Consider the following 20,726-nt stretch of genomic DNA (forward strand, 5'->3'; position numbering starts at 1 on the left):
ACATAAGGCATCGAGGTACACAAACAGAGCAGGAATGCAAAGGCCATCACCACACCACCAAGAAAGTACCAGATTTGCCTCCATCCGAAACACAACTACAACCACAGTATCACCGCACGCACATAAACCAACTAAGAGGTAATTCACGAGATTTGAAGAGCTTCTCCCCGAAGAGACGCACAGCGAAAAGGAGGCATGGCATGCTCCAAATTCACCAAAAGCATCCAATCCCAAGATCCGTGGGCTCTGCCTCCGCCCTTCACTCTGTTCGAACTCGAAACCTGAAATTTGAAAATGGATTCATTATCTTCGTTTCACACGGGATTATCTGCGGACTATGACCAGGTCTTTCCCCTGTTCTAGAGATAGAGAATAGATGACCGTTCCCCAAAGCCGCAGGCCTGATCCCTCCCCCTCCGACGTTTCCTTTCCACCGCGCGACGACGGCGCTTTATACCTAAAAAAAAACAAATAATGGAACCATTTATGCGTTGTAGATCAGACGGAAGATGTCGTTCTGGACGTAGTAGCTGCCGTTATCGGGAATGAGGTTGAAGCTCTGGGTGTAGTTCATGGGGTTTTGCTCCTCGTCGACCTGTGCAGTTGAGATTGGTCAGTTTTTTTTGTAGGTCTGGCGGGGTCCGTGGAAGCTGAATGGATTGAGTCAGATGATAAAGGGAGGGGGAGTCATACCAAGAGAGCACCGGTGACCATGACCAGGATGCTACCATCCTGGCTGGAGGGCTGGGCGTCGAGGGTGTTGACCTTGTGGACAACCTTCTGGAAGGGGAGGCTCTGCAGGACGAGACAAATTCACATAGCAATGCGTTAGTTAAATGGGGTTTCTATCTTCTACAGGGAGTTTCCCAAGGGCCGGAAGAACTCACGGTCAGCTTCTCAACGATGCTGGAAACACCCTGGATCGAGCTGGTCTCGAAGGTGAGCATGGAGTGGTCGCGCTATGTCACAAAAGATCCATTGCGTCAGTCGGTCGTCTTGCGTCTAAGCTGGGAGATGCGCAGGACATACGTAGAGTCCGGCCAGGGAGGAGCGGTCGGCGTCGAAGGTCTGGTAGTAGAACTGGACAAATTGCTCTGTTGGGCCGCGGTTAGACCGAAAGTTCATCGGTGGTGTCGAGGAGCGACAGAGCTGGGCTCTGCGAGGATAGATCGAAGCATCATTATCACATACGGGCAATATCACTGAAGGCGGCTGGAGATTGGTTCGCATCACATCAGTCTCTTTTCTGGTAGCTCGAGGGGCAGATTAAAAGCCGGGTATGGAGGGGTTTCTCCCGACAGAGCCTCATGGAGGGGCAGCAAAACATTGGGCGGGGGATGAGTAATATAGAAAACATGTTCAATCGCAGAAAAGGAGTAATTCACTTACACATTTTGACGGTTGGGAGTCTGCAAAGACAACGAAAACGGATAGAAAACAGAGAGCTGGCTGAGGGGGCAATAGGACAATGGGATAGAAACGAGGGGAAGAGACGAGGTTGATATCAACACCGAAAGTCTTTCCGTCGCGAGGGGGTTGTGGGGCAAGCCGACTTTACCCATTCAGGAGATTGCTGCCTTAACCTTTTGTCAGGCATTGATCCAGGCAGTTCAAATGGTGCGTGCTACTCAATACATTGTTCGATCGATCGCTCTGTACAGTTTTCATGTCCATGTCCATGTTCATGTCATACATCCCGTGCTCTGCTTTCCTGAAGCATTGTTTACTGAGGGTAATCCCGCTTGCTTGTTGAATGCTATAATCACTCCGAGTCCGAGTCTGCAAACATATCCTCTGCTTTAGGCCGTGGTTTGCGCACCGGAGGCTGAGGTTGCGGTTGGGCTGCCGCTTCAGCTACTTTCTCCGGCGGTGCTTTGTTCAGCTCGCTCTCATCTTCGCGAGGGTCTTCCTCCAATGGCTCACCATCCGATAACTCCAGGTCACTGTCCTCCATTGGCTCGCCATCAATGTCGCTCATTGACACTTCGTCCAGATTCTCCGCCGTCGCATAATCATGTTTGACCTGGTCGACATCCATGCGATCCGGTTCGGCTGCCGCAGCGCGACTGGGATCGAACTTTCCAGAAGCTGCATCCTCGTCAACTGCCTTCCAGCGGTTTTTGTTCTTGGAGAACGCGCTCGCCACTCGTTCGGCTTCGGCCTTTTCTCTCTCTTCTCGCAGCTCCTCTTCTGTGAGGGGGGGCTTCTCGAAGATCTGGACGAATTGCTCCTGGCTCGACTGCGGAAACACGCACCAACCTTCCCATAAGTTGAGAAGAGAGCCAACGCTGCGCTTCCATTTTTCGGCTTTTAATCGACCCCAGCCGAAGTCTTTCTCTAATCTACCAAGATGCTCGAATGCTTTCTGCGTCTTCAGTGCTGACTCGAAAAGCTGTCTGTATCGCCAGGCATGGCGCACACCACTCGTGGCAGACGACGAGAGGATGTCTGACACGAGATACAGACCCACCAACTTAGCAGAGGACGTGTCAAGAGTTTTCGTCGAGGCCGTCCGCCCATCTTCGGCTGTGTTGTCATTGGCTGATTCTCCAAATTGCTCCTTGCGAGCAAGTCCTTGTTCAGCTTCACGGTCCGGATTGGCCCCCGTAAAGGCATAGGGTTTGATGATGTTGGCAACAATCATCTCCACAACCTCCTCAGCCCCTGCCCCAGCATGTTCAATGGCAAAAGCAGTAACACGGGCAACATCTCCTTTTCGTAGCTTGGCATGCGTGGTTGGCAGCCGTGCGAGTAGGTGGGTCAATTTGGCCTTTTGAAGAGGGTTCATGTATCCCAGCCCCTCGTTACCAGCGCCCGGTCCTTCCGCTGGCGGTGCTCCCCCGGCCACACGTCTCTCATCTTCATAGTCCGACATCTCCTCATCAGACGAGTCGTAATCGTCGTCCGTGACGAACTCGTCCATGTTGGTAGTGTACTCAAATTTAATATGAGCCTCGGGTGGAACCCAGTGTGCGCCACCCTCAAAGATAAGTGACGGGTTTTGAGGTTGGAACCGACCCCGTCGACCACCGGTAGGTCGACTGTTGGTCAAGACCTCCCATAGCTTCCACCGATAGTAGACACCACCAGCGCTCCGGGCATTCCAGATCCAGGCCCATTTCTCATCTCTTTGGACCTCCGGCCTACTCATAAGCAAGGCCTCAAACTCCGGACCATAGCTCAGTAAGTTCTCCAGCGTCTTATGTATCAGTCGCAGCTGCTTGAGGTCTGACGGTGCTTTCACCTCAACCTGTGTCGTCGGGCCACTGCGCCCGAATGCAGGATTATACGACGTTGGCGGTGCAAAGCCACCGCGGTGCATGCCAGGAGGCGGAGCTCGGTTCAAGCGTCCGGGAATATCGGGCTGGGTAGACCTGGCCCCGAATGGAAGGGGGCTTGTCGAGGACTGACTGACAGTCACCGGCATTGTGGAACTAATAGCCGCAGAGGACAGATGCCTCGAGATCGACAGATAGTAACCCCAGCCCAGGTACTTGTTCTGGAGAGCGCTGACAGTGCTATCGATATCCGATGCTGCAGATTCGTTTGCAAGGGTCACGATGGCGGCGATCGACTTGCGATCGGTCGGGGCCTGTTGGACGGTCGAATGCAGTATCCTGACATTATCCACCGTCAAAAGCGAGGGGATTATCGACTTGATAACCGACGGGGACGTCCCAGGAGGCAACGAGGCCAAGTACAGCGTTGGTTTGGCCGCCGCCCTCTCCGCCTCCTTCGCATCGGCAGTCGCCTCGTCCTCATCGTCCGACACGCGGAACGCGGACGCGGCAGCCGACGGGCCCGGGCCGGTATTATCAAAGCCCAGGATCCCCTGCGCGGTGTCTCGGTTCCGCTGCGCTGGCGGGAAGCCTTCGTGGTTGCGCTTTCGCGACAGCGACGGCGGAGGGGGTCCCAGCGTGCCAGGCCCGCTCAAGCGCGGACCGGAGCCCGTGAAGTGCCGTCTACCTGGGCCACCTGCAAACCCTTGATTCTTGTGTGGGAAGCGGTTCAGTCGTCCATCGGCAGAGGGTCTGTCGGGGCCGCCGTGCGAGTCGTCCTCGAATGACTTGACAAAGTCCTCGTACACAGCCGCGGTTTCGGCTTGCTCTCGGGCTCGTTTGGCTTCGGCTTCGGCTTTCTGGCGCTCGAAAAGCGACTTCTTGGGGATGGCCGATAATTTGGCGGAGAGGTCGGGAAAGGCTTTTGATTTGGAGTCGTCCGACATGGTGACGAAGCTGCGGTCGCAGCAGGGTTCCTTGTTGCGAGACCACGGAAGTTGAGACAATGAAGCGCGGAGTTACCTTACTTGCGGGTGGAAGCTGATCGGAGCGGGAGCGGGAGGCTGCTGGTTTGTTGCCTAAGGCAGGAAATACCCTTCTAGAAAAGGAAGTATGAGTAAGTTCACTCTAACTTCAGCCAAGCATCTTTCCTCACTCTATCCTGCCTATCGCAAGTTCACATCCGCTCAAGTTGCATCGAAATTTTCATATTGATTACAAGTTGAGTACAATGGCGGCGGCTCAGGTACAATCTCTACTTCGCTTCCTATCACAGGATGCCAAAGTGCCACTTGCGTCCGCAATGGGTAAAGTCATGGAACTTCAGAAGGCCGGCCTAACAACGTATGACCTGTTTTGACATCCGGATATAAAAGTAGCAATCCATCTGATAGTCGCCTAGTCCTGAACAGATCGCTAAATCAGAACTCAAAGCTCTCCAGAACATCTTTAAGGATGACAAGATGGCCAAACAAGTCATGAACGCCGCAAAGAGAGTGTGCAAAAAACGAGGCTCATCTGCTGAAGACACCACAGCTCCCGCGAAAAGAGCCAAAGGTTCTCGCACAAATGAATCCAGCACCCCCTTTGACACAGAATGTGCGCTTGCTCTTCCTGAGTCGAGTATTCCAGAAGAAGACCTATCCAGCATTACCCTTATCACAAACCGAGCACCACTCGTGCTTGCATTTGCTGTGTGCGTGCTACGATATACAATGCCCGAGCAGCCGATTTCTAGCAGACTGAGTCTTGCCCAGGCTGTGGTAAGTGCTAATAGTCGATCGAAGGCCGCGAGCTTAGGTATTGAGAGTGAACCCTCCGCTGAAACAGAAGGATGGGGAGAGGGCCAGCCGGTGGTGAAGGTCCTGGGCAGAGAGGTGAAAGTGTTGAAGAGATGGGACTATGATTCGCGAGAGGGTCGGCTGCCGGATGCAAGCACAGAACCGGATGCGAACGCTCCTGTCGTGTCCGATGATGTTCTGGGGCAAGTATCCCAGGACGAATCAGACAAGGCACCGCCACTATGGGGTATTGATACGGATGCCATGCGGAAAGCTCAGAGCTCGAACCAGGATATGAAAGTGGACAAGCCTTTGCCTATCTTCACTCCTGATTCAGCGCGATCATATTTGCATAAGGCATTCACCAAAGCTTCTGATGAAGACGTACCCTCCCGCAGGACAGCCACAAAGAATGCTTCCCTGCTGGAAGCTGAAAAGAAGGAATGTCTCGCGCATCTTCTACGCGCCATCAATATTGTCTGCCAGTCCTGGGCCTCCAGTCTCGCCAGGGACGAATTGGACCGACGTGCATGGGCCTGGTACTTGCGTGTCCGGCCGGCAGTTCAGAGTGGAGCAGGAGGCTGGGGACAGAAAGGACCAGTCAGGTTATGTGATATTTTAGCTCTGAAGAGACAGCCGTGATTGTAGATGCAGATTTCGCGATGCCCGAAAATGTGACGAGACTGGTCTCGCCAGGCTGGGATTAGGCAGTAGGCCGATTCAGCACAGCTGACGAAAGTCCCCGCCCTTGCACAGTAAGTTACATCACATAACTGAGTATGTAGTCTTGTCTGATTTGCTCGTTTGCATGATAGAATCATCGAATCCGCGTGACGTTATTGGAGAGTCCTGCCATCGCGTGAGCCCGAGCGTTCTGGACTGGCGCTGGTCAAATGTGTTATGATGACAGCCCCACCTCTCGTTTCAGGCCCTACAGAGAAAGTCTTGTCCTCGGATGGACCTATCATGTTATCCTACCACACAGATGTGTCGAGCATATCTCATTGACTGAAAATGTATCCGTTTAGTGTCGAATGTTTCTTTCCCAGCGGCAACATGACCCATGGGATTTGATAGCCGTCGCGGCTTGATGAATACTTACTCCGCAGGCCAAGCATTGGCATATTCATGGGTTCTCCCATGCAGTCATCAAGAGCTGAGAGACATTGTCGATAACCGACAGAAGAAAATTCAGGCCTAGATAGACCTGTTTGCGCAAGCGGACCACCCCGGTGCCCTCCAGTGAGCCTGGATGGTCATGGCGTTTGGGTCCCCGGACCCAGTATGATGCAAAAGCAACTGTTCGGTTCTTGATCGGCGAATCTGCGGAAGGAGAGTAATTTGGGGGAACCTTAGTGGGTAAGATTGGCAACAATCGCGATTGTTTAGCCATGATTATGGTGACCAGTAGCAAATGTAATCCGGACCGATCTCGGTGGTGGGCTGATCTAGAATGGGCTGGGAGTTCAGCCCGAGGCAGACCATGAGGGGCAGGCAGACAGCCCTATGTCCGATCCACTTCAAGTAGGCCAGTCCGAACCCCAGGCTGGGTATGATAGAACGCCATGCAGAGATACGATTCTCGATATTTTCGTCGCCGATTTGACGATATAGGCTTGTCCCATAACTATCTTCTAATTGCGGATGTGTTCAAGTGCCGACAAAAGTTGAGAGGGGGAAACTTAGCAAGACCATCCATCCCAGTGTCATTCGATTTACCTGATGTGTCTCCATCTCTCCCCGCAATGATCCAGAATACTTGGAAAGGGTATCTGAGATTGAAAGCATCTGATTGTATGAGTAGTTGAGCTAATTTGTAACATGCATTTCTGGTGGACCGCCACGTTGTCTCTCTGTCTGACCAACTCCAAAAGACATTGTCCGATTCGTCTCCGTTCTCCATGCGTAAGACGTACCAAAGTCATGTTGTAAGTTCTTGTCATATCTCCTGGATCCTTTCCGACTGCACATTGGGACTGGACAAATCTGACCAGAATGTCTCCACCGCCCGATCCACTGCTGCAGTGCATCCTTGGTGCACTGGCACGTTGTATCGAGGGAACGACCAGCCTTCAACCAGTCTGATAGGAGGATAGACTGTTTGCACAGTGCATCTCGGACAGTCCATATGAGTGGACGATTTAACTCGCTATTCATATTGTGGAATAAAAGATCCCGCTTAGTGAGCATTTATCTAACTATCTTATTCATCAGCCACGGCCGTGACCCCGAAATCCATTCATACCAATCTATAGATGATCTCCGCGTTCAATTAGTGTCTGATATATTGAGTAATCCACATGACTGTGCTTTGCGATCATTGACAGTAATCGCCATGAGTCTACATGAAGAATTTAAATATATAAGGCAGTGGCGTATGTCTGTCTATTCGCTAAACATCTTTTTCAGTCTCGAGCTAGCGAAACACTCATGAATGGTAAATTGACCTATACTCCTTGATAGGCTCAGCCTTATAGGCGCTCTCGTCTGAATCGCTTTGCTAACGACGGGCGCTTCATACCGCGTTCATCGCTAACCTATGTCTTCCAATTTGATTGGCCCTAGTTCACATCTGGGCTGACTTTGAAAACTAGCTCGAACTCGAGGATCTCCAAGTTCCTGTGATGCCTCTGGAACAGGAATATAAGTAAAGCTGGGTTCTGGTGAAAATGTAGGCACCCGAATTGCAGGCACATGTGCTGACAGGTGACTTGACTCTCCAAATCGTGCCCTGGGTCTTGCGGTTGTCGCTTGTCTTCTTCGATACAAGAATGCCAAAATATGCACATGTGTAGCGGGGGTTCCCAGATCTAGAGTCTCTGCATCAGTGCACCTGAAGTCAGATGAGCCCTGCCCTTGTCGGCTGTAGATATTGCAACTTTGGTCCCGGTGCGGAGCACGGAGTATTCGCATCAGATGTTTAGCCCCGATTGGGAAGGCCTAGATCATTTAGGTAACTTAATAAAGTAGAGCCTCTGTTCCTGATCAAGGCATGCCCCGTGGACTTTTGTTATTAAGACAGCCAGGCAATTGCTTCGACTTTCTCTGCTCGGCAATAATAGCTCAGTGTCTTCTTGTAGAATGGTCGGGCCAGGGAGGGATCTCTAGCTTGTTGTCGAAGCTGTAATGACAAGGTCTAGACTGGGTGTTGTTGTTCCCCTTGTCTACTGTACCAATGTTTCCTCCCTTCCTTTTTCTTCCTCTCGCTGTTCAAAAAGGTACCCGCGCATCTAGACGGTGTGGTTAGTGGTTGCTGGCTGAATCGTAGCATCAGAGCCCTGGTTCGTTCTCTGGCCCTGAAGCCACACCCGATAAGACCCTGTGCACGGTAGCGAGTCACTACCCACAATATTAATTACTACCCAGACTAGGGAGAACACCAGTGCCACGTGTAGAAGGGATCAATCGAACGCTCAAGAGATCGAATTTAAGTTCAGCATGGGCTGTTTTCATATCAAGCATGCAAACGGACAGACTAGCAACCGCTTTCTCATACCAGGTGATATAATGGCCGGTCAAAACTATCCAGCTCTGGAAGGAGAGGGTCATGATGCAATGTGCGGCGCTGATCATAGCATTGAGTGCCAATCAAGGGTTCACGCCCGCGTTTCCGAATTCGGCCAGATAGACTTTTCCCCCGGTGCCAGGCACTGCGCTATCTTTTGGAACTAATCGGCTAGGTACGGTTCTGGCGGTTCCACCTTGAACCAATCCCTTGTTGCTGGAAGCCTGAACCTGCTCCTACGGACCTACAGTACGGAGTAGACAGTCACTCATACATATGCTGCTGCTGCTGCCGCCGCTGAGTGGGAAAGCCTTCTTGCCCCCCCTTCCCCAATCCAAACCACTGGTTGATAGCCACATTAGGGTGTGATTTTTTTTTCCAATCTACTCCGTACCCTCGTCCAGTGTTCCAGATGGAAGTCGTCCGAGTTCGGACGATTGTTGCCCGAAGAGGATGATGGACGGATCTCTCGTCCCTGGCGGTTCCATGTGACTGGGCTGTTCGACGAGAGGGTGAAGTCTACTGTGTGGGAATCTGGGAGAAGATAAAATCTTTATCCGTTGTAAAGTCAAATCGCTAGCAATCGAAAGTGCCTGTCAGTTGATTTGCGAAAGCGCCTCTGACGACACTGCAGTGGGGATGTTTCACGTCGGTCGACTCAATTCTCTACCTGCCCTCATGTAGACGTGTTAAAAGGCCTTCGAGAATCCATGATGTGTCGGTCATCGATGCTGAACGATTCGATCGAACCTTGCTAACCTCGAGTATCAATCGCCCTAGGGCCATTTTTAACGGTCGTCACCAGTGTGAGACTACTAGTGGTCTTTTGAGCTGTGCTGTTCTGTACCTTACTTGAAGTGTCCACTTGTTTTGGATACCGAGCAGCTACTTGGCAGTTAGCCTGTTACAGGCAAAAGCAGTGTACGAATAACTGTTGTACCGAGTAGTTATGAGTACTTCACTTATCTACTCCGTACTCCGTAGTAAGTAACCTATGCTTTACCTGCGGTGGCGAGGCGCAGCAGCCCTGAGTAAACAGGAGACCTCCGAAATTCATAATAATAGAACCACCACCCGGATGAGAATAGCAATCGTCGTAATCAGGTTTATGTGGTGTTAATTGTTCTGTAAATAGTACTCTGTGCTCTGTACTCCGTACTCGATACAGTAGTATTTCATCCTAGAGGAAGTATTTTGTGTCGACTTTGCGGACAAGTAAAATTTCCAACTTTTGCAGCCAGGACTAACCTAACCCCGACCGCAGATCGACATGGGAACCGAGTCGACCGACTGACTTGGACTCGACTGGGTCTCCAAGAACCCACTTTTTTGCCATCTCTTTCGTTCGTTCCCAGTCATTGAGTGACTTTTCAGTTTCGCCCGGGAAAAGCTCGCGCTAGTCCTGGTCGGGAACGGCCCTTTTCTTGAGTGAGTCCTCAGGCAGCCCAGACGCCCTCTTCTACTGAGTACTCAGTAACTAAGTTAGTTACTAGTAGTCTCACCTCATCCTCGCCCGCTCCCCGGGCCTCCTCCCTCCCTCTTCCTCCTCCTCAAACGGCTAGTAGTGATTCCCTCCCTCTCATTCATTCAACCTCCACTCTCACTACCGACACCACAACCACCACCACCCTCCCTTCTACCCTCCCAACCTAACCACCATTATCCACTACCTTCTACCATCTCCATCTCGGTTCCGTTTTTATTTCGCCTTCTCGACTATCTCTCTCACTCGTCCCCTCTCGACAGTCCCTTAGGCACCTTCCCACCCTCCCATCATTCTTTCGCCGACCGTTCTCTCCTTTCTTCCCCCCCCCCTCTCGTCACTCTTTTCGGCGCCTCCCATTCTCCCCGGTTCTCAGTCAACTCAGGTGACTGACCCGGTTTCCTCTTGAGAGGTTGACCAAATCAGATAGGTAGCCCGACAGGGCTGTCCATCGCCATGTCCGGGCGTCTATCTTCCGACCATTCTCGCTCTTTCTCACAATCCTCTCAACGATCCACGCCACGCTTTACCCCGGTGAACGAAGTCGAGTCAATGCATCGTCGCTCAGTTTCGGCTCGCTCCTCAAATCCCAATGTCTTTTCCGATGAATACTCACTCGAACCCCTTGACTCTGAACACACTACCTTCACTTCTCGACGTCCATCGACCTCTTCCACCAATTCCTCCAATACCTTACGCGGATCAGTGCCTCAACAGCAACAATCGCAGCAGAAAACCTACAATACTATTCCCATCGATGCGGATCTGACGGAGGACCCTTTTGGGGATGAGGCACGAGTGTCGTTCGATGAAACTCCGCACCGGTCAAGTCTTCCTCCTAAGGGGGTGGACTTTGCGAATCGCAATTCCGTCGCGTCTACTACACCTTCCACCACAGCTCGCAGTCAAAGTATCTCGTCGCGCTTTTCGATACCTGTTCGGGCCATGAGTCCTTACACTGGGGCAACCGGTCCCAGCCATCCGTATGCGATGTACCCGCAGGTCGGTGTCAGTCGCTCTCCAAGTGTGGCGACCGCATCAACTTTACGCCCCGTGGACCAACCGTTGGAAGATACCAGTGGACCGCAACATCCGTATGCGATGTACACCCAAAATGTGGTTCCGGAGGAAGGCATGGACAGTGCCCTGGACAATTCGATGATAGAACCTCCTATGATGGACAACTCCATGGTCCCCCTTGGCTTTCCCGGCCACAATCAAGCCTACCAACGACCGCCCGGTCGGGCCGATGATGACGTCGGGGATCTAATTGGCCCCGACGGACACACCGAACAGCTTCCACCTTACTCTCGCTATCCTGAAAATGCCGTCCCCAAGGTAGAGGGGACGTTTGCGTCCGTCAACGATGCTGGCATCACGTCGGACGAGATCCTCCACAATGAGCGTGCAGGTCCACCCATGTCGGAGGTTACATCGACTAATGTGCCTTTGGAGGAACCAAACCGGATGACTGCACGAAGTAACTCACAATCGGAAGAGCCCCCGCTGACCGGAATTATGGCATTTGAAGAGAAATTGAAGAGAAAAGGTAAAAAGAAGGCCTGCTGCGGACTACCAATCTGGACGATTGTTTTGGTGGGGGTGGTAATGCTTGTTGGAGGATGCATTGGAGGTGTCATTGGCGGTGTGCTCGGGGCGAAGAAGGCAGCGGATCAGGAACACAAGCAGCCCAACGGCCCGCATATTGTCACGTCAACTGCTACCCCCAAGATGGACGCGACTCCGGTTACCTCTACTCCGATCAACTTGCTGGCCCTGCCTACTGGCCAGTACGTTATTCCGGCGTCTCCGAAGAACCAGTCCAAATTTTGCGTTGCGGAGTCGGATTACCGAGTTACATGGTCCTGCATGAATTCGGGAGATATCCCTGTCGCTGTTGGAGACACAGACGGCCAACGTTCGATCACGTTTGAAGATACTACGTACTCGTCAAGTCTTAGCTATGGAGCTCAAGCACCGGTTCTTTCCAACCCGACACAGAATCTTTCAATGGCATATGATCTCAACGATGCCAGTTTCGGGCCCGCTTTGCACTTTTGGACCACCTTCGACAAGCTGGTCGTGGTGCCTCAAGACTCATTCCCAACGCACGCGTCATCGAAACGCTCATTGTCAGAGGATGAACTGTTGGCTACCATGCTTGTTCGCAAGGATGTAGCCAAAGCAGGAGATAAGCCGTGGTTCTGCTGGTGGAACAGTACCATAATCGAATTCTTCTTGTACATCAACGAGACCACTAAGGATGCCCAATACAGCGCGACCGCCACGTCATCGAGTTACGTTCATGCTACGGGAGGTAGCTCGAGCTCGAATTCAGGCTCTGGCTCGAGCTCGGGTTCGGGGTCCAGTTCCAGTTCCGGCTCCGGTTCCAGTTCAAACACAAACACGAATTCTAAGCGGGATGCAGTATCCGACTATCCCCGCCGGATCAAGATGGAGGAGAAACGAGAATACCCCGGTGCCCCTAGTCCTTATTGTCAACAGATGCAAGTGCTTGATGACGGGTCAGTCGGTCCCATATCCCAGGAGACTGTCCAGGTCAAGGAGTTACAGCCTACTCCCACAACAACGATCCAAGTCACTGGCTCAACACAAACATATACAGCGAAGGCTGAGTACCAGAGCGTTTGCTACTGCGTGTCATTGACCGATTGATATAGCCGATCTGGCATCTCTGGGCTGCCAGCCTATAACGAAGCTCTTGTTTGTCTGCGGAACCGAAGGCGTTGGCGTCACTAAAACTGAGGGGGCCGCTTCCATCCAGCTCTTTACGTGCATACGAATGTTTGATTAGTCTCTCAAGGTTAACCTACCTCATTTTCACCTTGGGCATGAAGGATGTTCCAATACATTTTGTTATCTTATGGCGTGCATATTATATATTCCAGCTGGGTCTTATTTGTCCCGGTGGTTGTTTGTTTCAATCTAATGCGGCCGACAAATCGCCGTCCGCTTCTGCATCGCTCTGGATAGTTTCGAAGGCTTTTTTTTGGGCGTTTATATTGGGAAGGGGGTTCAAACGGTGCAAGGAAGGACAGCGTACATTGCGGCCAGGAGACTCTTTCGTTTAATCTCTGTTTATAAGGCCTGCGTATGTCCAGGAACCGGATATCCTCTTCATCATTACTTTTTTTTTACTTTGACCCCTCCTTAAGGGTGGGTATGTTCTCGTTGAGAATTTGGTTGGCATTTCGACATGTTCTGGTAATATGGTCTGAATCTACTATTTGCTTTAGGCGGGTGCGAAGCGGAAACAACCTCTTCGTGGACTGTGCTACAAGCCATTAACCTCACATTCACAATTCTTTTGCGCCCTTACGTGCTTGAATTAGCTAGGGGCGATGCAACAGTGGTTGCGCAATGGTCGGGTTGGGGTTTGGGAAGATGACCGGATGCAAACGTCATCGTCTGCAACCCACCTCCCCTTCGAAGTCGATCACCACTTGATCATCCGGGGGCGACTAAGCCATCTGCTACTAAATAAAGTGGGCAGGCAGTCCCTAAGGTGTTGAAGTTAATCAAATCCTGGATCAATATCTAAACGAACGCAATTCTAAATTGTACATTACCTATTGTTCTCACCTTCTTTACCTTAGTGTCACTAGTCATCTTACCTCAGACCAGCATCATGGCTTCCATACTTCGCAGCAGCAGACTATCCCTTCGTGCAAGCTACTCTCCCTTCATTCGACCGGCATCGCGTCTTACTTCCACTTCCAAGAGCGTCCAGCCCTGGCGCGGCTACGCTCATAGCTCCTACGGCGGCGAGGGCGAGACCCAGGCTGAACAGCCCAACACCTCCCGCAACGAGCCTACTCGAGACCTCGAGCATCCGGGTGAGTAGCTTTACCTTTAAGGATAACAAACAAAGCACTTTGATGTGGAATAGAATGAACTGATGCCTTCGTCACAATAGGCCCGCCCGCCCCAGACGTTGGTGGTGGTTCGTCGAAGAAGTCCCAGCAGTCTAGCAACAACAGTGGCAGCAAGGACACCGGTCATGGCACTGGCACTGGCGTCGAAAACAAGAGTCACAGCAAGACCACACCATCCAACAAGGCCAAACCGACCATCACGGACGGCGAGAATTCGCCCAATGCAGAGATCGATGGAACAGTGGGAGACAACGCATCGGAGGATGTCAAGAGACACAACCAGGAGATGGACCAACGGTACGATCACGCGTATAACCAGGTGAAGAAATAAGTAAAGGTTGAGAGTTGTAGCGCATTGAGAGACGAATTGTCCATGTATTTCTATGTACCTTAACGGATCTCACGGATTAAAGTTCTTGCTCTTATTTTTTATTGTCTTTTTTTGGTTCTTGAAAGTACTGAATAATCAACTGCGGGCAGAAGTGAGGGTGTGCAGCTGTAAGCGATGTAAAACGACGACGACCGCAGGAACGGCAAGCTAAGTTAGCCAGTTGAACCGAGGGGTGAAACAACTGGACAGTCTTTAGTCTTGGTACTCCTGGACTGGCCACGTTGAATGGATGCGAATGCGGATCTCCCGCACCAGTCAGTAGTCGTCCGTCCGTCCTCGTCGCCAAGTCCAGCCCGCGCCGCGCGCTTTCACTCTTTCACTCTTACTCCTCCTCTCCCCAGCACTTTGCTGACCTTCACTCCTTTTTCCTTGTCCCTTCCTGATCTTATCTATCTATTCTCTGTGTCTTGGAGCACGGATCGAATTTCTTGACCTATTCGCGGATCATTTATTGGCAACATTCACAGAACAGAATCATGGGTGCCTCGACGAACAAGTACTCGGTCATCCTGCCGACCTACAATGAGCGGAAGAACCTCCCTATCATTTGTTGGTTGTTGGAGCGGACGTTTCGCGAGAAGTGCGTTTATTCCCCCCATTCTCATCGATCATCTTTCTCCCATTGTTATCTCCAATGGAGAGTAGCTTCCTCGCCTCGCCTCCCTTAAACCTCCTCTTCTCCCCTACCTACCTACCTTCCCACCCCACATCCTGTTCCCCTCCACCCCCCCAAGTCCTCAGAAACAAAACTGACCACCCGGCCCCCCCAAAAAACAGCAACCTGAACTGGGAAGTCATCATCGTGGACGACGGGTCCCCGGACGGCACCCTGGAGGTGGCGAAACAGCTGCAGCAGCACTGGGGCGCGGAGCACATCATCCTGAAGCCGCGGGCGGGCAAGCTGGGGCTGGGGACGGCGTACATCCACGGGCTGCAGTTCTGCACGGGCAACTACGTGATCATCATGGACGCGGACTTCAGCCACCACCCCAAGTTCATCCCGACGATGATCGACATCCAGCGCGAGACGGACGCGGACATCGTCACGGGCACGCGCTACGCCGCCCGCGGCGACATCAAGGGGGGCGTCTACGGCTGGGATCTGTTCCGCAAGTTCACCTCGCGCACGGCCAACCTCATCGCCGACGTCATGCTCATGCCCGGCGTCAGCGACCTGACGGGCTCCTTCCGCCTGTACAAGAAGAGCGTGCTGGAGAAGGTCATCCACAGCACCCAGTCCAAGGGGTACAGTTTCCAGATGGAGATGATGGTCCGCGCCAAGGCGATGGGTTTCAAGGTCGCCGAGTGTCCGATCACATTCGTGGATCGTTTGTTCGGGGAGAGTAAGTTGGGCGGGCATGAGATTGTCGAGTATTTGAAGGGGGTGATGACTCTGTGGTTGAAGGTTTAATTGGATGCTTTTCGAGAGATGTCTTCTGTTTTAAGGGGGATTGGGGCATTTGTTTCCCGACTGCTCTGTTTTTTGGGGGTTGACTTTATCGACTTTGATCATTTTTTCTTACCATCTATCATCTAACTATACCCTCCGTTGTCTATTCTTGTCGTCAAAATTCCCGTTGTCGCCCTCTTCTAGTATGTACATTTTTAGAACTTCTCCTCCCCCCCTTGGCTCTTGGCTCAGTGAAAAGATATCGGTGCAGATAACTCTCCACAGCGTTTAGGTTGGCTTCTCAACTCTCTCCAAGAACCGACTGACCCGATGCACCAGCTCCTCCTGCCCAACGTCACTCACATTATGGCTCGCCCCCTCAATGGCCGCACTGCCCTCATTATCCCAGATATTCTGCCCCCCACCATTCACGGCCTGCTTCCACCTCCCCATCAACCCCGGCACATCCACCCAGGGGGGAAGATACTCGTCCGCCCCCGAGAACAGAACCATCAGCCTCCCATTCAAAAGACCCCTCTCCGCCACCTTCCCGAACGTCGCTGCGAGACTCTCATCCCCCAGATCCGAACTGAACAGATCATCCGCGCTCGGCCGCTGGGGACTGTCGGGACTGGCCAAGCTCCAGAACCGCGCCGCCGTGACCGGCGTATTCTCGGGCAATCCCACGCGGGCGAGCAAGTCCATGGGCAGGAGGAAGTTGGCGGGCCCGGTGCGCGCCATCTGCACGAGTTGCTCGTAGGCGCCCCGCACTTCATTTTTCTGGAAGCCGTCGGCTTCCTGGATCTTGACCAGCAGCGCCTCGCGATCCGAGACGGGCGCCTGCATGATCGCCCCATCGACCGCCGGCCGGTTTCGGGGCTGCTGCGAGTGCAGGTAGTGCAGGACGTCCTGGCTGCCCGTCGAGTGGCCCATGATGACGATCTTGCCGGCGGCCTTGTGCGGCAGGCGCGTGCGGATGAACTCGATGCACTGGGCGATCTCGGCGACGTCGGTGTCGAGGCTGCCCGTGCCGAAGCCGCTGTAGGAGCTGCTGAGGAGGAGATTGAAGACGCTCCATGTGCTTTTGGGTGTCAGGGTCTGCGCCAGGGTGTGGACGTAGGGGACCGTGTGCAGGCCGTCGGTGAGGCCGCCGATGAAGAGGAGGGTGTTGGGCTTGGGGTCGTTGGTGGGGGAGCTGAATTCGAAGGCGACGAGGTGGGGAGCCTTTTTGTGTAGTATAGTGTTAGGTCGGGGGTTGGGCTTGGGGGGCTTGTGAGTTTAGGGTGGACGTACGTATTCGTGGAGAATGCCGGGGGGTGAGTGGTTCGGGGAAGACATGGTGATTGTATGTGTGTGAGTGTGAGTGTGTTGTCTGGTTGATGGCGGTGGTGTGGATGATTTTGTAGGATTGTTTGGTAAAAGCAGGTAATCCGGGTCGGTTCAGTAGTTGGAGGACTTATCGTTATCGACGGAGGACGACCCGGTGGTGATGCGGTCACTGGGCCAGGGCGGGGTTCCAGCCCCGATTCGGGTGTAGAAGGTCGGAGCTGTCAGTTCGGATTGCGATCCAGTGCATTAGTGTAGAGCCAGTCATTCTTAGTTTTTACCGGGCAATAGCGGGGTACAGACAGTACAGACATCTCTCATTACATCTTTCCTTATCATACCAGTCAAAATCCCCAAATCATCCTACTCATACTCATACCTAGGTAGATAGTACCTATGTTGATACCTCAACCTTGAACTCATAGCTCCTCCCAAACTACCCCCCCCCCCCTTCCGCCAAGACCTCTAACCCAATCAGGTAACCAGCATTACTCGCGCGGGCGCCCCCCCCCCGAGCGATTCATCCGGCGCATATTTTCTCGTCCACTGCACTGCACAAACTCGCCTTCGCTTTGACTCATGACCCCAAAATAATTTAACATACTCCCCACAGCAATGAGGCCTCATCTGCTATAACATAACTCGGCGACTATCCCAAGCACAAACTCAGTTGAGCCGTGACTTGGCCCTGAGATCCGCAATGCGACGACCCGACTGAAGGGACTTTCGGCAGACAACTGACCTAACCTCACAACCAAATCCCCCGCGCAGAACTACCACCACCACATTCATACCTACCTAGCTGCCTACCTACCTAATCTACCGAAGAACTCGACCCCCATCACCCACACAATCATGGCCCATCCCCGCCGAAGCAATCGCACCTCCGGCGCCAGAACGAAATATATAGAGGACCCGTTCGTGGCCGCCGGAGTTAGCGATGACAATAACGACAACGACCCGGAAGAGGGCCAACAGGGCGATAGTGGTGGAGGTGACGCATCGGTAGCAGCGGCGTCGCAGCAGCAGAGGCAGAGGCAGACGAACAAGAACAAGAACAAGGGGAAAGGGAAAGGGAGGAGCACACGCGCGTTCGCGGCCGTGAACGATAAATCCTCCGATGAGGACTTTGAGATGCCGGATGCTGGGAACTCTGAGGATGATGACGATGACGACGAGGAGTTCCGAGATGAAGAAGAGGCGGAGGAGGTCGAGGGTGATGAGGACGAGGAGGATGGTAGTGAAGCTGGAGGCAATGTGGGGGCGAGGACTGCTACTGCTGGTGGCGGGCCTTTTCGTCGGAAGTCACGCAAGGCTGGTGGTACCTCTGCTGGTGTTGGTGTTGGTGCTGGTGCTGGCGCCGCCGCCGCCGCCAACTCTAGAACACCTAAGCGACGACATCCGGATGGCAGTCTGCTGCTGACCGGCGATGCGACGCATTCGCGCGGCTCGTTCAACCCCCTCGAACATGTGGGCAAGGCGGTACATCTGCGGGTGATGTTCGGGACGGACAATAGGGATCTGTTGGCGATGATCTACGCGCGCGAGCGGTGGGGTGGCGGGGTGGATTCGACGTTTCCGACCCGCGAGGCGCTGCAGAGGGTGAGGGACGGCGCCGACTATGGCTATGGGTTGACCTTTGGGGTCGAGCCCGACCTTCTGAAGTTGGAGAGCGCCCGCGGCTGGGACTGGTACTATACCGACGCGGTCCGCGAGCGGTTCCGGCTGCGGCAGCGCGTGGCGAAGCTCGGGGAGGCGGCCGCGCGCCGCAAGTACCTGGCTCGCTCGCGCGGGGATCATACCGTTCTCCTGGGGCCCGTGGATGACCAGAAGGAGTTCACGCTGGGCCAGCATCAGGTGCTCGATTTCGGCGACGCGTGGGCCAGCAAAGCCAAGGCTGGGTCGGGCTGCCATAAAGTCCGCGAGGGGTGGCTGCTGAACTTCGGGAGCAAAGTGCAATGTCTGGCCTGGGCGCCGAATCAGTTGGGTCGCACGCAGTATCTGGCGGTCGTGGCCCCGATTCTACCGGACCAGAAGGCCAAGGTCCCCGATCCGCTGAAGGATCAGGCCGCGCCGGCGTTCAGGCCCTCGGCGCCCTATCCCTGCGCTCTGCAGATCTGGGCGTTCCAGGCTCAAGAGTCTGAGACGTTGGCGCGGAAGATCGATCTGGGATTTCGGCCGCATTTGCGCTTGGCGCTGTGTACGGATTGGGGCGATTTGCGCCGGTTGGCCTGGTGTCCTATGCCTCGCAGTCCTCGAGACGAAGACGACGAGGACGAGCGCGAGACCCTGGGGCTTCTGGCGGGCATCTGGACCGATGGTTATGTGCGAGTCATCGACGTGAAAGTCGGCCGGGATACCAAGAAAGCTGAATTCTGTAGGTTCTTTGCTCCTGTCCTTTTGGTGGCTGTCGGTATACTGAACCCCCCTTCCTAGATCAGGTACATTCCACGATCTTCGAGGCGAAGCCCCCATCGACTGTTTGTACATGCGTGACATGGCTCTCTCCAAGCGATATTGCCGTCGGCTGTGCCAACGGGTATGTCGCAATCTGGAGCATCGCGCCGTCCTCGAACTCGTCCTCGAGTCCCGCCCCTTACTTTTACCAAGCACTTCACTCCACCTGGGTTCTCAACATCTCATCCGCCTACCCTACGTATCCCCATCTGATAGCCACTACCTCCATGGACGGCGACACCAGGCTTACGTCCGTCGTCGACCCGCCCAAGGACCAGGTGTATACGAATCGCATGCGGGTGGGCTCGACCCATCTCTCGTACTGCCCGCCGCTGCAATCGTTCCTCTCTAGTGACGAGAACGATTTCGCCCGTCTGCTCGCCGTCCGGCGGTTCTACACCTCGACCGCAGTCGCCCGACTGCCAAGCCCCATCTCGGCGCTGGCGCCGTGCAGCTACTGGCATCCCAGCGTCCTGTTTGGCTGCGTGGGGGGCACGGTGCAAGCCACCAACCCGCTTCGGCGGGTGCTGCACTCCAAGGAGAAGCAATGGCAACAGAACTGGTTCCAGCATGAATGGGTGCGTGGCCCGCACGACACCGGCACGGGGGTCAGTCGCTTCTACGACGGATACCGCGCCGAGAGTGTCAGCCTGCTGCGCAACCTGATCGGGGATCGCAAGCTGGTCAACGGCATGGCGATGATCACGATCTACGAGGAGGAAACGCACGTTACTGCGCTTTCGTGGAATCCCAACCAAGCATGCGCCGGATGGGCTGCCGCGGGCTTGGGATGTGGCTTGGTCCGAGTCGAGGACCTGGTTCTGTCTTGAGGCTAGTTTTAGCTTTTCACTGCGCGAAGTCAGTTCCATCCTCTTGTGCAAACGGGCTCGTCTTCGACCGACGAGGAGCCGAAGATCGGATCCGAGTAGGACACGACACCGCCTCTTGTGGACAGTTCATCCCGACGGACGCATTACGTAGACCCTGCCGAGCCGAGCTCTGCACATGTCGGGCGTGCATGCAAACGACACGAAATCTTGCATGGGATTTAACTCTTCGCCTACCGCTGACTATAGGCGGATCGACGAGCCGCGCTTCAACTACGGTCACGGCTTGAGCCCCCATAAGCCACGAAGGTTCATCCATGCCCGCAGAGCTGGACTGCATATTACGCAAGATAGGCACAGGCTATAAATGGAACAACAGAACACAACAATAC

General features: G+C 53.7%; 7 protein-coding genes across 7 annotated transcripts; 4 read left to right on the forward strand and 3 right to left on the reverse strand.

The window, feature by feature from the left end:
• Positions 1–168: 168 nt before the first annotated feature.
• Positions 169–1,490, reverse strand: BO95DRAFT_440777 (nuclear transport factor 2 family protein). The gene is made up of 6 exons (XM_025586032.1): positions 1,390–1,490; positions 1,192–1,212; positions 1,030–1,094; positions 888–959; positions 694–795; positions 169–595 (listed from the first exon to the last, which is right to left on the reverse strand). Exons 1-6 carry the CDS (start codon positions 1,391–1,393, stop codon positions 485–487), a joined length of 375 nt encoding a protein of 124 aa, XP_025444604.1. The 5' UTR covers positions 1,394–1,490; the 3' UTR covers positions 169–484.
• A 156-nt stretch (positions 1,491–1,646) lies between these two features.
• BO95DRAFT_440778 (SURP domain-containing protein) lies at positions 1,647–4,266 on the reverse strand. The gene has a single exon (XM_025586033.1). The coding sequence runs from the start codon at positions 4,223–4,225 to the stop codon at positions 1,763–1,765; it is 2,463 nt and encodes an 820-aa protein (XP_025444605.1). The 5' UTR covers positions 4,226–4,266; the 3' UTR covers positions 1,647–1,762.
• A 167-nt stretch (positions 4,267–4,433) lies between these two features.
• Positions 4,434–12,723, forward strand: BO95DRAFT_472008 (uncharacterized protein; the record flags this gene model as incomplete). The annotated part of the gene is made up of 6 exons (XM_025589624.1): positions 4,434–4,622; positions 4,681–5,041; positions 5,066–5,585; positions 10,754–12,027; positions 12,049–12,335; positions 12,441–12,723. The coding sequence occupies exons 1-6, from the start codon at positions 4,510–4,512 to the stop codon at positions 12,721–12,723; spliced, it is 2,838 nt and encodes a 945-aa protein (XP_025444606.1). The 5' UTR covers positions 4,434–4,509.
• A 663-nt stretch (positions 12,724–13,386) lies between these two features.
• BO95DRAFT_67998 (uncharacterized protein) lies at positions 13,387–14,320 on the forward strand. The gene is made up of 3 exons (XM_025592129.1): positions 13,387–13,628; positions 13,693–13,904; positions 13,985–14,320. Exons 2-3 carry the CDS (start codon positions 13,697–13,699, stop codon positions 14,272–14,274), a joined length of 498 nt encoding a protein of 165 aa, XP_025444607.1. The 5' UTR covers positions 13,387–13,628; positions 13,693–13,696; the 3' UTR covers positions 14,275–14,320.
• Positions 14,321–14,640: 320 nt separating this feature from the next.
• Positions 14,641–15,745, forward strand: BO95DRAFT_512664 (dolichyl-phosphate beta-D-mannosyltransferase; the record flags this gene model as incomplete). Its single annotated transcript, XM_025591536.1, has 2 exons — positions 14,641–14,914; positions 15,112–15,745. Exons 1-2 carry the CDS (start codon positions 14,811–14,813, stop codon positions 15,743–15,745), a joined length of 738 nt encoding a protein of 245 aa, XP_025444608.1. The 5' UTR covers positions 14,641–14,810.
• BO95DRAFT_440785 (uncharacterized protein) lies at positions 15,687–17,255 on the reverse strand. Its single transcript, XM_025586034.1, has 2 exons — positions 17,018–17,255; positions 15,687–16,948 (listed from the first exon to the last, which is right to left on the reverse strand). Exons 1-2 carry the CDS (start codon positions 17,060–17,062, stop codon positions 16,013–16,015), a joined length of 981 nt encoding a protein of 326 aa, XP_025444609.1. The 5' UTR covers positions 17,063–17,255; the 3' UTR covers positions 15,687–16,012.
• A 511-nt stretch (positions 17,256–17,766) lies between these two features.
• Positions 17,767–20,425, forward strand: BO95DRAFT_68031 (transcription factor TFIIIC subunit TFC6). Its single transcript, XM_025592130.1, has 2 exons — positions 17,767–19,427; positions 19,487–20,425. Exons 1-2 carry the CDS (start codon positions 17,906–17,908, stop codon positions 20,335–20,337), a joined length of 2,373 nt encoding a protein of 790 aa, XP_025444610.1. The 5' UTR covers positions 17,767–17,905; the 3' UTR covers positions 20,338–20,425.
• Positions 20,426–20,726: the final 301 nt, after the last annotated feature.

Source organism: Aspergillus brunneoviolaceus (assembly GCF_003184695.1).
Source record: "Aspergillus brunneoviolaceus CBS 621.78 unplaced genomic scaffold BO95scaffold_17, whole genome shotgun sequence".
NCBI classification, from domain to species: Eukaryota; Fungi; Ascomycota; class Eurotiomycetes; order Eurotiales; family Aspergillaceae; genus Aspergillus; species Aspergillus brunneoviolaceus.

Excerpts from the sequence above, each read along its gene's own strand:
- BO95DRAFT_440777 (XM_025586032.1), bottom strand. Across the intron at positions 796-887 it reads GCATCGTTGAGAAGCTGACC|AGCCTCCCCTTCCAGAAGGT; the intron begins GTGAGTTCTTCC and ends CTCGTCCTGCAG. Across the intron at positions 596-693 it reads TGGTCACCGGTGCTCTCTTG|GTCGACGAGGAGCAAAACCC; the intron begins GTATGACTCCCC and ends TCAACTGCACAG.
- BO95DRAFT_440778 (XM_025586033.1), bottom strand. The coding sequence starts at position 4,225 with ATGTCGGACGACTCCAAATCAAAAGCCTTTCCCGACCTCTCCGCCAAA.
- BO95DRAFT_67998 (XM_025592129.1), top strand. The coding sequence starts at position 13,697 with ATGGCTTCCATACTTCGCAGCAGCAGACTATCCCTTCGTGCAAGCTAC. Across the intron at positions 13,905-13,984 it reads TCGAGACCTCGAGCATCCGG|GCCCGCCCGCCCCAGACGTT; the intron begins GTGAGTAGCTTT and ends TCGTCACAATAG.
- BO95DRAFT_440785 (XM_025586034.1), bottom strand. The coding sequence starts at position 17,062 with ATGTCTTCCCCGAACCACTCACCCCCCGGCATTCTCCACGAATAC. Across the intron at positions 16,949-17,017 it reads CCGGCATTCTCCACGAATAC|GCTCCCCACCTCGTCGCCTT; the intron begins GTACGTCCACCC and ends CTACACAAAAAG.
- BO95DRAFT_68031 (XM_025592130.1), top strand. The coding sequence starts at position 17,906 with ATGGCCCATCCCCGCCGAAGCAATCGCACCTCCGGCGCCAGAACGAAA. Across the intron at positions 19,428-19,486 it reads TACCAAGAAAGCTGAATTCT|ATCAGGTACATTCCACGATC; the intron begins GTAGGTTCTTTG and ends CCCCCTTCCTAG.